The 14,406-nt window shown below is 43.6% G+C and overlaps 1 protein-coding gene across 1 annotated transcript in view; it reads right to left on the reverse strand.

The window, feature by feature from the left end:
• Positions 1–14,406, reverse strand: part of TAGLN2 (transgelin 2) — a 143,914-nt gene that overhangs the window by 33,521 nt on the left and 95,987 nt on the right. Inside the window, exon 3 of the mRNA XM_078669448.1 lies at positions 12,389–12,554. Coding sequence (XP_078525574.1) covers positions 12,389–12,554 — 166 coding nt within the window. The remainder of the gene's footprint in view (positions 1–12,388; positions 12,555–14,406) is intronic.

A 14,406-nucleotide genomic window follows, 5' to 3' on the forward strand; every position in this document is an offset into this window, starting at 1 on the left:
ACTGCAGGTTGACTACAGAACTGAGATACGTTGTACCTGCAACCCGAAACACTCCTGAACCTGCAACCCGAAACACTCTTGAACCTGCAACCCGAAACACTCTTGAACCTGCAACCCGAAACACTCCTGAACCTGCAACCCGAAATGTTCCTGCTCCGGAACCCTGTAGTGCATCTGATCCTGCCATCACACCATACATAAGCCAACAAAACTCAACCCATCCTCTGGGCCATGGCCACAACCAAAGCAACTGGCAGAGGAAGGCACTGCAGCTACCTGCGCTCTCATCAGGCCAGGCTGGCCCTCTTCTCTGCATGTCTGTTTGATCACTGAATGGATATGTCTGGAGGGGGCGGGTGGCAGGTACAAGCTTTCTACAAGGATAGCAATTTTCTGCACTTCCTGGAGCAGTACAAGTAGATTATAAAAGAAGCCTTTCTTGTTGCTGGATATGTACCCTTTTGCTAAGACTCCAGTGGCGGAGTGCCCAAAGTCTCACCCCTGTTGAAAGGAAAAACAGTGTGAGGATCTGCGCGCACATGTGCACTTCATTCCCGAATACAACAATGGCACCACTCTTATGCAGTTTTCTGTCTAGGATCTGGTCTTACTCGACCAAATGATTTTGGCCTATGCTCTTCTCCTTGCAGACTAGCTTGGGAAACTGAAGTGGCAGTTTACATGTAGGGCACAGCGAGAAAAAAAAAAAAAAATTCTTCCCGCACGGATTGAGCAAACCACTTTCCTGTCTTTTTAATTGTCCCTTTACATAAGGGACAGCCCAGAGGCATAATGGAGAGTTTGAACAGACCCACATACAGAACATTACGAATCCATACCAACAGAGGATTCTGTTCTGGAAATGTTACATCGACGACATCATTCTGATAAGGGAAGGCAACAAGGAAAGCCTGGAAGAATTCCACAGATGGATCAACACAAGAGATGAGTGGCTGAAATGTACGTATACAGCGGATAGGAAAAAGCTGGACTTTCTAGATATCACCATCTGTGCCGAGAACGACACTTTACAAAGACCTTTTTCAAAGCAAGATTAAAAAACAGTCGACTCATATATAAGAGTTTTCACCCCCCGACCTCTGAGGGAGAACCTTCCCTATAGCCAATTCTTACGACTGAGACGTAACTGCAGCAAAACCCGTGACTACAAGAGACAAGCGGAGGATCTGTGTGACAAATTGAGGAAACATGATTACCCCGAAAGCACTATAAAAAATGCAAAAAAGGGCCAGAAATCAACCTAGGGAGAGTCTCCTAGATACCACTCCGAAAACACCAAACTCTGACCTAATAACCTGCATAACAACCTTTAACGCAGCATCCAATAATGTGAAGAAAATCATCAACAAAAATTGGAGAATTTTGACCTAAGGTTCCCTCTCTTGGCCAAAACCTAGATTTGCTAATAAAAGAACCGGAAACCTTTAAGATATTCCGGTCCACACCAGACCACCTCTAAGAACTAGGGGGGAGGCAACCCCAAAACTTTGGAACAATCCACCAGTTCTGGGACATTATCCATGTGGCTCTTGCTCGGTTTGCAATCTCACCACAGCAACAAAGAGTATCCAACTACTACCAGACTTTAAGTGGACCATCAGATGCCATACGAATTGCAACACAACACATGCAATTTATATGATAACTTGTCGCTGTACCAAACGCTACATAGGGATGACATGCCGCAAAGTCAAACAAACAAAGGATTGGTGAACACAAAAGTAATGTGAAATGATAAAGAAATACAACAAAGATGAGCAACCACTACATAGAGGCAGAGCACACAGTGGATGACCTACAGTATGTCATTTTGGAAACACTTGCAATGAAAAACCATAACGCAGAAAAAGTGTTGTTCGAAAAGGAACAAAGATGGGTACACAGCCTCAGAACCAACGAGCATGGGCTTAATGACAATATACCTTGGTTGAGTCTCAACAAATAGGGAGCTCTACTCACTAATTGCCATCTATCAACAATGAGGACAGGCTCATACTAGATAACCACTGCTAATGGGTAACACCGAAATAACTATTGTGGAATACAAGCATATATCTTAACATTCTAAAAGGGAGTAGCACCCCCTTTGACAGACTGTTACCTTAAATTCCCCATTCTTCACTTCATTTAATCTGGTCTCTATTTCACGTAATGTATTACCCCCTACCCTTCATTGCTCCATTTACCTTGTCCCGTATGTTCTTTAAATGCTTTTCTTGATACTTATGTAACTTTTAAATGATGTAAATGGCAACATTATTGTTCCTCATATAAAGCGCTCGGATTCCTTCAGGTCTAGCCAGCACTATATAATATCTCATTCATCTAATTTGTTCCCATTTAGTACTCTTTCTCTCTTTGTCTACCTCCCTAGCTCCTAGCTCCTATCCCCTCTCCCCTGAATTCTCTCTCCTTTCTTGCTAGTCTGCCTAGCCCCCTGTCATTTGTGCCCTTTGACTAAGCACTCCTTCTCCCCTTGTTGGGGAAAGATCCAATATTTATACTCTGGTGTCTCAGCGAACCCGCTGAGAGAGTCCACTGCGCCAAGGGAGCCACTCACAGCTGAGGTATGTTAGGGCACCCCTTGCCAACACACTCCCTCTCCCCTTCTTGGGGAAGGATCCAGTATGTAGGCCTTGGAGTCTGAGACCCCTCAGAGAGTCCACTGCGTAAAAGGAGCCTCCCGCAACTGAGATAGGGAAGTGATACCACTTCCCTTGGGATCACAGCTTACTGGACTTTGGACGTTGCTTTGACTCGTCTACCGGTTTGTGTCCCAATTGCCCTTCCTCTCCTCTTTCCATGCGGTGTCCTTCACCCTCCCCTCCTCTTTCCGGCCTTCATTACCGGTCTACTTCCCCTGCTCCTTCCCCCTCCCCTGAATCTTTCCCCTTGCTTGCTTGCTTTTCCCCTTGCGTATTTGTGCTTATTGTTCATCTCGACCTTACAAGTAACTATGTTGCCATGCTCTAATAACTGTGTAACCTTTGTAACGATGTAACCTGTAACTATGATCTGATGCTCATGTAAAGCGCTCTGATACCTCCGGGTCTAGCCAGCGCTATATAAAACCTTTAAAATAAATAAAATATTCAGCAGGGAGGGAGGACATTCTGGCTGGCTTAAACTCTTTCAGACTTCGATTGGTATTCGTGAGCATTCTCTTCATGGTTGATCTGCCTAAATTGAATGAAGAATCCACCTGATGCTTTCCTCGTGAAATCAAGGCAGGCTCTGTAATCTATCATATTAGACATTTGCATAGAGAAGAAAGAAAAGCAACAAAGTCCTCTTATACAATGACACCAATTAATTCCAGCTTAACTGTTTTATTGGCAAGTTACCGGTTCTCAAAAATGCCTAAATAAAATGAAAATAAATATTCAAAAAACAATACTAAAACTGGAACTCTACATTCAATTTGAAAATGTGTTCCTGTTATGCTTACATAATCTAAGTGGTCCCCAACCCGTAAATACTGTACACAATGTTAGATAATACCCACACATTTAAATGGGTGATTTTCCTAAAGTCCATGGCTAAAAGTACTTACTTGATAGTCGTTATTAAATATTCTGTGACAAGAAAATGTGTACCAATTGCTTACTTCTGTGACAGATTGATAAGTCAGGATCTACAATCATTCAATGCATCCCTGAATAATTATAATGGTTATGTACCTTAGACTCAGATTTTTAGCCACACTAGACTTTACATTGATTATAGTACCTTATCGCTAAACAACGTTGTCTAGTCTTACAGACTTCCTGGTTGTATATTGCAATATGCATATTCGAATAATATTAAAAGATCGATGTTGAAAAAAATATATGTCAAGGCCGCGTATTCAGACGTGCGTGCGTCCGAACAGACTTCAGTGCAGTCACAGAGTGACCAAAATGTCAGCTTGCATTTGTTTGTTTTTTCGTGCACCAGCTCCCTTTTAACGCTCCAATGACCGTTAAAAAAGCAGCACATTTTATTTCCGAAATTAAGGGGAAAACGTGTTTCAGATCTGCAGCCCAAGGCAAACGTGAGTTAGTTTTAAAACGTTTTCTCTTTTAATGAGTTCTAAGTTTACTTATTCTTTTGAGTTACAGATGCAGGTGATTTAGAACCGATGATCATGGCGCTGGACTGCTTGTGATGAGGGCGCGCGCTGGGAAGCAGGTGTTGAGATGGGGCACACTTGAGTATTTTCATCCAAGCAGCCGGAACTCAAGGGCCGGTCTTGCATGCAACAGCTGTAAAGTTTTCCCCACAGAATTGTGCTCATCTTCCAAATAATATTTCCCTGACAGAAAGCAAGTTCCATAACAAGTTTAGGCTGGCTCGCCCGAGGTGACAATTTTGTTCGTGCTGGATCGAGGACAAAGTAAAAAAAAAAAAAAAAACTGGGACAGATTTACAGATGCCTTTAGTGTGCCGTATTTGGTTGTGTAGTCTGCTTTAACATTTTTACCAACCAAACATTTGACAATCTCATCAGTAAAGGAGGGAAAAACAAGTACATTTTTGGGTCGCTGCTTTTTTTTTTTTTTCAGACTGGCATGGCATTTTTTTTATTGCAGCGTGGCACACGTGGGATTACCATATAGCTTTGTTTCACAAGGACACACGTATCCGGTCCTATACTTTCCTTTTACAAGTGATAGTTGTGTTAATTTGCTTTCATCTCCAGTAGCGTGCCAAGACTATAACCACCAGACGCTGTGCTGCTGTGTACGTAGGCTTTCCAGGACTCTCGAACAGGGTGACCAAGTGGCATGGGTGCAAATTCAGGACAGTAAGTGTAAAAACTCTGGACACACATTCAGGTCAGAAGGTCAGAATTCAGGACAAAAATTTAGGGCAAAAGGTACATTTTACAGACAAATCAGAGGAGGTCGCGCAAAAACATAAGTAAATAGACAACCAACACAAGCACAAGTCAAAATACGTTTATATTTGTTTGAGAGAACCCTGCACTGCAACTGTTGTGTGCCTGAGTGAAACTTAAATACCTGCGTTTTCATATTAGATGCACCTGGGTAACATGCGTCAAAATGAACACCCCCCCCCCCCCCCCAGAGCTTTGCCCCTGGTGAGGTGACAGGAGCCCATAAACAAAAGCAGTTTGCCATGGCCTGGGCTCTGGCAGGAGGAGGCCCAGCAAATGCTAGAACTGGCCCATTATCATTCTGTATGTGAGAATTAGGCTGACATACAGAATGATAATGGGCCGATAGCAGTCTGTGCCAGGTCGGAGAGCGGCTGCTGCAGGCCACCGATCACAGCAGGAGCGCGAGCTGCCCCCTGCAGGGAGAGTTACAGAACTCTCAAGCTGCTTGCAGGGGGCAGCTCGCTCTAAAGTCCGAAATTACGGACAAAAGGCGGCCCAAGGTACAGGCAGTCTGTGAAATTTATGGACGGTTGGTCACCCTACTCTGGAACTTCATTGCCCGAGATCCCTTGCCCCGAAAGGCGTGGGTGGTCCATCAACCATTACATTATAAGCGCCATCGTGAGGGCATAGAGAGGCTGCTACGATGCTGTGTGAGCTTTCCGCAGCTCTGAGACTTCATTGCCCAGGATCCCTTGCTCCAGGAGGTACAGGGGGTCCATCGACCAGCGCTTCATAACCTAAGCACTATTGCGCGCCTGCCGTGTGGGACGCTGTGCTGCTGCTTGGTCTTTCAAGGACTCAGACGTCCTTGTTCAAGATGCCTTGGTTTAAGAGGTTTTTTTTGTTGCAGTTTTATATAGCGGGAACTTGACCCGAATCGGGTATCAGAGCCCTTTACATAGCACCAGTTACGTAACATGAGGACACACATTCATTTTTGTTAGGCACGGGGAGATTAAGTGATTTACCCAGAATCATAGGATATTGAGCGTTGTTGCAGAGACTCGAACCCAGATCCCCGGTCCGAGGTCGAGCGCCCTAGCCGTTTGACGCTCACTGATTGGCCTATCAACCAGCGCTTCATAAGTGCCATTGTGAGCCACAGCGCAGGATGCTGTCCTGCTGGTTGGGCTTTCCTGGCCTCTGGGTCTCCATTACCCAAAATCCCTTGCTCCAGGAGCGGTAGGGTCCATCGATCAGCGCTTTATAAGCGTCATCAAGAGCCAGTAGGCCAGGGCGTGCCCTGGCTCTGCCCAGGTCAGGTGCCCATCTTATCCACTCACTGCCCATCAGAGGCTGGGCTGCAACCCCCCCCCCGCCCCCACCCCCTCACACACACACTTGCACCCTTCTTTTAGTTCTTAAACTCGGCTACTTCTGGACTCCTAGGCTGACATGGGGCAAATTACATCAAACCACTTCTGCCAGGGTTAAGACAATTTGACTGCTACCTCAATAGTGGATTTGTTAACTACTGCAGAAGGTGTAATTATTAAGAAAATTTCAACTGTTGAGGACCGTCTATCCATCACTCACAGACCTGGGATGAGCTAGTGCAAGCTAGTGAATTAAAGGACAGCTCCCTCTTCTGGAAGATCATCAATAGTCCCTGTTTCTCTGAACCAGACCAACTGAGTATGGTACATCATATAACCCCAGGCCAACGGCAGGAACACTTCCAGATGGTCTATAATCATGGTGAAAGAACAAGATATTGCTAATCAGGTACCCATCCAAAGTGATGTGCAGATTAACTTCCTCACTGAGGGGGTTAAATCTGCAATCGAGGGACCGTCTTGTAATAAGGCCCCAGGTCCAGATAGAATCCCCCTGACCTGTTAAGGAAAAACAGACGTATGGGCCCGATTTTGACCAGGGTTCTTAATGCAGCAGCACGGATGTCAATGTCCCAATCATGGTCATTCACTATCATTGTCCCCATCTATAAGAAGGGTGACAGGGACAATCCACAGTGTTACATCCCATTTCCATGATAGATTCCACTGTTAAGGTTATGAGTAGGGTTCTTTTAAATAGGTTATCAGAATGGGCAGATATAAACCAGATTTCAGACACGCATTATGGTTTTAGACTAGGTCAACAGAGAGACAATGCCCGAATCTCTACCTGTTGATATCAAAACATACAATCGCCAAAGAAGGTTAGAGTTATCTGGGGTTTATGCACCTTACTGCGGGGTTTGATAGAGTGAACCATAGTAAAGTATGGGCTCTACTTGTTGAGATAGGTGTGGAGTGTGCAATAATAAGTGTTTTAATGTCATATGCTAACACAACAGCCATAGTTAGTTTTACTCAGGAGGGAGGGCTTACCGATTATTTTAGGTGTTCAAGAGGTGTGCATCAAGGAGGCATTCTGCCCCTTTTTTATTCACACTGTATATTAAAAGGGCTAGAGTCCCATCTGATTTCATTATATGTGGACACCCCGAGAATAGGCACTAGACCAGTCCCAGTCCTGTTACATGCAGACAAAGCAGTGCTTATAGCTAAAACACTCAGCACTGCAAGTGTTAATTGATGGATTGGTCTCCTTCATGAACAAGTTGGATTTATCACCCAAGTTTACTAAATCATTTGTTATGGAAATAGGGTGCTGGGGGGCTAGCACAAAAACCTACAATGCAGGCACTGCTAATTTAGCCAAAGTCCCGACTTTGTTATTTGGGTGTTTTATTAGATGAAAAATTAAATTGGAATAGTCTGAAGAAGGAAAAGGTAAAAGACATGAATAAAGCCCTGGGAGCTATGCTAATTGTGCACATAGACTAGTAGGCACATGGTCTCCGGGGTGATCTTAACATTTTATCAGTCATTTTCTATTTCTAAAGCCGCGTATGGTAGTGAGATCTGGGGTTAAAAGGCAATGCAAAAATTACAAACCACCCAAAATAATTTTTTAAGATGGATTGTGAAAGTGCCATAGGGAACAGCACACCCTGTACACGAGGAACTGGGGGGTCAAATAGATCACAGACTTAGTTGCAGGTAAGTCCCTGCTCTGCTGGGTAAATATATGGTCCAACGAAGAGTCTTCTTTTAATCAAGGAGTAATTGTGGATTGCCTTTCCATGAATCATGCATTGAAAATCCCTTGGATAAGATATATTAAAGATTCATTTAGTGCCCTTGGAAGACCAGATATATTCATGAATTATGAGAAAGTGAAGAGGGTGGATAAAAAGTTAATTAAAGATCTATATATATATATATTTGTCTTTAGAAGAAACAGAGTTGAGTGTGAAGGTAATGAACTTAAAAAGCCTACGGTAAGAGCTCAAGCGTTAGTTCAATCAACGCCAGGTATGGAGACTTACTTCTCAATTTTAACCAATCCTCATGAACGTTTTTTGATTAACCATTTTAGATTTAATATGCTTCACCTCTTAGTTGCCTCCCCTCCTGGTTTTTTAGTACGCACTGAGGACAGGGGGCCCTGTGGCTGCGACAAAAGGTCTCCACAGGATATTTTACATTTTATCTTTTTATGCAAATATTTTTCCCATCCTAGACAACAATTTCTTAAACCCACTTTAAAAGAAATGGGCTTCAGGCAAGCACATGTTGCCTTTTTGCACTTGCAACTATTGCAAACTGATCGTACAGTTTATTTTGTTATGCAATTTTTAAGTGAGATGTTAAGATCTAGGAAATCCAGATTTGACTAAAAGGGAGAGGGCTACCATGGATTTATGCAAGAGAGTGTTAAGTAAATGCACAGGGAAATGTTAAGATTTTATGACTGTATATATGCTATAGAAAACATATAATTATTTAATGCCGTTTCAATTTACTATTAAGAGCTATTTTAAAGATTGAGACTGTTTAGATTACCAGGAGACTGATAGTAACTTTTGAATGATTATTGCACGATGAATTAACATGCTTTTTAATTAATTTGATGCAGTTCTTAATGTACCATCGCTTTTATGGCGGAGTTACTGCCAAATAAAGGTTTTTGTGTATATATATATATATATCCATCAATCCCTCTAAAAGCAGTTGGAGGGGCAACTCCTCTTTTTACTAACCCTGCCACATTAGTTGCTGCACCAGAAGGCAATTTGATTAGTTCAACCTCAAGGAGTAAAACCCCTTTAGTTCCAACAGACAGAGAAAGGCCTAATGAGTGAGAGAGAGTAGGTGGCCAAGTGGCTGGAAACTGTGCTTGAAATTGAAATATAGAATTGCTGGTACTCTGGTTGCAGAGTAGCTATTTGCTGCTGCTAAGTGTTGGTACTTTCCCGTTACAAGAATTGGTGCAGTGCTGAGAGGGGCAGGTACCATCCCTCTCTAATGAAAGAAATGTGGGTTCTTAGTTCTGATAGCGCCCGCCCATTGAAAGCACTGGTTGGAAAGGAAGCATTGGTGTGTGAGTGAAGGGGGAAAGTAGGTTGGAATGGAGTTAAATTCACACCCGATATGCGTGTGATGGGAAGGAGAGAGAGAGACAGAACAGAGGAAAAGGAAGACTTAGTGAGTGAAAACAGGGAAGACCGGCAGGAGTGGGGGGAGCATTATGACTGGCGTGAGGAGACAGAGCGGAAGGAGACCAAGTCACGGTGTGTTAGGGAAAGAGAGATAAACAGGAGTGGATGGAAGGTAAGTCCTAGTGTGTTAGAGGTGGAGAAGGAGATCGAGGCAGAGGAAGGCCTAGTGATGAGAACAGAGATGAGACGTCTGAATGGAGGTGAAGACGCGGTGTGCGAGTGATGCGTAGAAAGACGCGTGGAGGGAAGGAAAGACCTGGAGTGTGACAGAAGGGGAGGAGAAGTGGGCGAAACCGCAAAGAATGAAGACGAGAAGGAAGACAATGAATATGACAAAAAAAGAGCGAGGCTGAACGGGAGCCGCCCGGCTGTCTGTCTCCGAAAGCTGCGCGGGTGAATGCGCGTGCGTATGCAGGTGAGAGGTGGACATGCGACAGCCTTCTCTGGGGAGGCCCTGGGATGCCAACTCCTGACATCCCGCAGACCGGCCCTGTGACAGCTGCAGATCAAGATTATCAAGTCGAAGAGGGGGGCGGGGGCAAAGAGACAGAACTGGAGGGCAGGAGCTCGAGGATGCACATGGGGGAGGCCTAGCGATAGACCCATTCTCACTGAGCTCCGAGACTCCCTGTTCGCCAGGCAGCCTCCAGAAACTAAGCGAAAATCTCACAAAAACATGCACCTCGCGCTGCAAGTTTAAAAAAAGGAAGCGAGTGGTGCACGCGCGACGGCCAAATGAAACAGGCTGGCGAGTGGTGTGCGAAGTACGCGCACCATGACGAGAGAGAAAAGCCCTACGACGCCTCTGCTCGTCATTGTGCGCGTAACCGCACGCTCTATGCCAGCCAAAAGCGTGTAGTCGGCCTTTAAAAGCCCACATACTAAATGTCTTGCCGAGCAGCGCATGCGCTGGCTCAGCAAGACCTAAAAAAAAACAGCCATTGCTTTTAAGTGTATAAGACTACAAGACTAGGATTATCAGGCAAACAACACGACTATTTACCCATAAATCACGATACATTGTTTTATTTAACTCCAGTCATTGTCACTTCAAGGAGCTCAAGTTTATCAGGTCCATGCATGAGAATCTACCAAAGTCCAAGTTAGGTCTTTGCGTCCAAGATTGTGTAATGGTATCTACAGCCAAATGCCATATTTCATATTCACCAAGGTCATTACTGCATTATGGGTAAATACATTTTTTGAATAAAAAAAACTTTGTATTTAAATTTTAAGCTTCCACATGAATCTGTTGTCATTAAATTCTTAATGTCAGAATTTAAAACAACATGTTGTAACATAGCCTTATGGCCCACTGCCGCGGTTTATGCAGGTTATATGCCCTAAACCACAGTTTTAGGCCTGTGCTGCTTTTTCAACAACCTGAACTGCCCAAAGCAGAATGGGAATAAGGCTATTCTAACATTCCACAGATTCTGGGGAGAGTGTTCTGAATTAAAAGGGGAGAAACAAAGAAAAACATTGGACTGTTGCAGAAGGCTTATACCAGCTATTGTAAGCCCCGAGCCACTGCATTGACGTCAATGGAGTTCTAATTATGCGCATTGACATGGTACATATCCTCCTCCGCACCTCTAGCAGGACAGGGCAGACTACTGTGTAGACTGAGACAGAGAGGAACTGAGTTCCATGTCATTTCATGACAGACTGGTTTCACCAATCAGCCTGCAAAATTACAACAGGTTCACCAGGATTATTTTCCTTTAGCTCAGCACTAAATAATACCATATTGTGAAGGACGCCATTAATACCGTAGCTAACAAGGGGCCTCCAAAAGAATCAGATACTCTACAAGTACGTCTCAGGCGGCTGTAAAAACTACTTTTGGTGTGAGTTGAATTTTGGTGGAAGAAATTAGTATTCTCACCAGGAGAATTTCTTATGCAAACATCCAGCGGCATAACAGGTCTACCTGCAGTTTTGTTGATTAAGACACCTATGAAGCACTCGGTATGGAGCAGTCTACCGACCGTAACTCTACAATCACCATGACTAGAGCGCCGCCTCAAAGAGGACGCTTCCTTTCTTAGGCAAATCCTACTAACATACAGGTCCAATTAAAGTAAGGTTTTGCGGTTACATTCAACAGGTCAACTGAAGCAATGCACAATTGTGTTCAATTGTTTCAGTTCCTCTGTCTAACCATTTTACTTTTAGTGGCTTCGAAGTACGCATTATTGTACTTACTACACAGCACCCAATGGAGATGCAATCCATGTGCAAAATCTCATCAAGCATTCCTTCTAAATTATAACATTTTAACAAGCATTGGTAAAATCAATAAGTCATGCACATGAGTACTGACTTTGCCAATGATTTTATTATAATCTTTAAACAGATGGCAGTCATGCGAGCGCCACATGTGCAGTGTCAATATTTAAATTACTTTCATTGAAGGAAAAAAAAGTGTTCCAAGATGACTGCTGTGCGGTCACCGGCATGTGGAGCAGCTATTGTGGAATATTTAAAGATTGCTGCCAAATACATCATGCATGTGCAGTGGTCATCTTAGAATGATTTTTCTTAAACCAAAAAGAAAAAAAAATTGCAAGACGACCACCACATATGTGCATGCATGGCCAGCCTTCTGTGATGGTACAGCATCGGCAGATCACAGGGCTAGAGTAATCTTAGGGGCAAGCAGCCACAGGAAGCGGCTAATTTATTAATTAAGTGAGATAAGGGGCATTTAATTACTAGGAGTCAGAAGAGGCAAAGAGGGATAGAAAATGCAATGCTAGGTGTCATGTCAACGATGGGAGGATATGGGTCATCCGATCAAGAATCCCATTGAATTATGAGTAAAGGGTGGACATAAAGCCATGTCTATATTACATACAATTGATCTTATTGTGCAGACTTCAAAAATGTCCACTGGTTAAGAGAAATGAACAGCAATACATTTATGGTACAATATTCCCTTCGTTTTGCCCTTCCTCTGAGGTCCATACCTTCCCATAGGTCTACGGTCTGGAACTGGTCAGCCGCTGTCAAGCCATAAGCCGCACTGGCTTGTAGGAACTGTGATATTTGCTCCATTTGTTTGAAAGCCATGGTGGACTTCTGAATCTTTTTAATTGATCCTGGAGCAAGGCTGTTTATTAGTTTGCATAACACCTAGAAAAATCAGGAACAGAAAAAAGGGTTTAAAATGCATTTCACGCTCAAAGATTATCCAAGTTGCCTTTCCCAATTGATTTTTCAGTAAGACATTCCAAGATTTCGCTTTCAAATATTTAGCCAATTTTTCTCCAAGACATCAAACAACAAATATTCATAACGTTCACTTCTCGGATTAGAAATGCGCATTACACATTGAAAGGACTAGTCACCTGTGTGTGGCTGGAGCACAAAGTGGTTAGTAAACAACCACCTTTTCGCACCCACCAAATAAAACGGTGGCACTAGCCACCTGTGAATTTCCAATCAAGAACAGAAGGGCAAAAGACAGTCTTCGAATTATGCCCAAATCTACAATGGCTAAAAGGCAACAACAAAAAAAAAAGTACCGAGACATCTCAGTGCATAAAACAATATTGCCACTGGGTGACAATCTATAGCATAGAAGAGGCCCACACTAACAAGACTGACTACAATGCGAAACCAGCCGTTTCTGAGCAGCAGCCCAACTTAATGTTTATGCAGGCCATGTTTGTGTTAAGATGCGCAAATGCTCTGTGCCATATGCATTGAGCATAGTAAGCACTACCAAAAAAAATGTATGGAGACAAGCTGTACTACAAAAGGACAACGATGAGGGTACAGGAGGGGGGTCTCCTCCCGTATGTAGTACAGCCAAGTAGTGTGAGGGGCCTCCGGCCTCTTCCCAAGCACAGTAATACTGATAGGGCACACGGCCTAAAAAAACAAAAAGTGAGGGACTAACCAAGTTAGGCAGTATGCATGTGACATCACAGCAGGTGACATCGCAGGAAATTACATCACAGGAAGTGGCATCACAACCCATGACTTTACAGAAAGTGACATCAGATCTTAAGACCTCACATGTTTAGCAGGTTTATCAGGAGTGCATAATGAGTATACATGCAAAAACTCCCGATATAGGAAGAAGACTTGTAAGCTACACATAAAAAATGTTTTGCCTTTTGTCAGAGTTGAGCTTCCTTTACCCAATGATTGAACAAACTAACTCTGCTGCCAGCCTACTCCACCATTCAAAATATTCCATGTGCAGCACATTTCCATGTAGATGCGATTGCTTTAGGTGCCCGTGCTCTCTAGAGGTGAGAACGCTCTCCTATGAGATGTACGCTTACTCAGCAGTACCGACCACTTTGTGTCTCTAGTGGGCACCTGCATTCATTTTAGGAGATTGGGGCTCATTTTTCACCAACAGACCATGACCTAAATCAAGAGAAAGACAGAAATGGAAGAAAGGAGAAAGAGAGACTGGAAAACAATGATAAAGACAGAAAAGGCATTGCAAAAAGAACCTGTAATAAGTTCAGGGTAGTGAAAGAAAAAGGTTATGGAGGCACTGACATTCGGCAATAGGACTCTAGAAAAGGTTTGGGGCGCCACATTTATCTTTTTACAAATTACACACTGCCCCCCCCCCCCACACCCTCCCCCCAAATGTACCTCCACATATAGCAGACATATCTCATGTTCTTATTGCTGGCAAAACTATATCTTAACCACCTTCACATTCACCAGCGTAACCCGACAGCTCACCCTGAAATCAGTACAACCCGAATACTAACAAAGAGTCGGATTATAAATTTCACAAGAGGCATCAGCTCCACATCCAATTAAGTGTTAGCTGCCCATGGGCCAAGGATGAGAAGGAAATCTAAATAAAGTTAACTCACAAGAAAAAGGCACATGCACTTCCAGTGCCAACTAGCCCTTTTGAGAAAACAAAGGCCTCCAGATGGAAATATTGCTAGTTTGTATAGAAAAACTACCCAAGTGGGGAGATGTAGGAACAGAGACACACCACAAACTA

The sequence above is a fragment of the Lissotriton helveticus genome, chromosome 12 (assembly GCF_964261635.1).
Source record: "Lissotriton helveticus chromosome 12, aLisHel1.1, whole genome shotgun sequence".
NCBI lineage: Eukaryota > Metazoa > Chordata > Amphibia > Caudata > Salamandridae > Lissotriton > Lissotriton helveticus.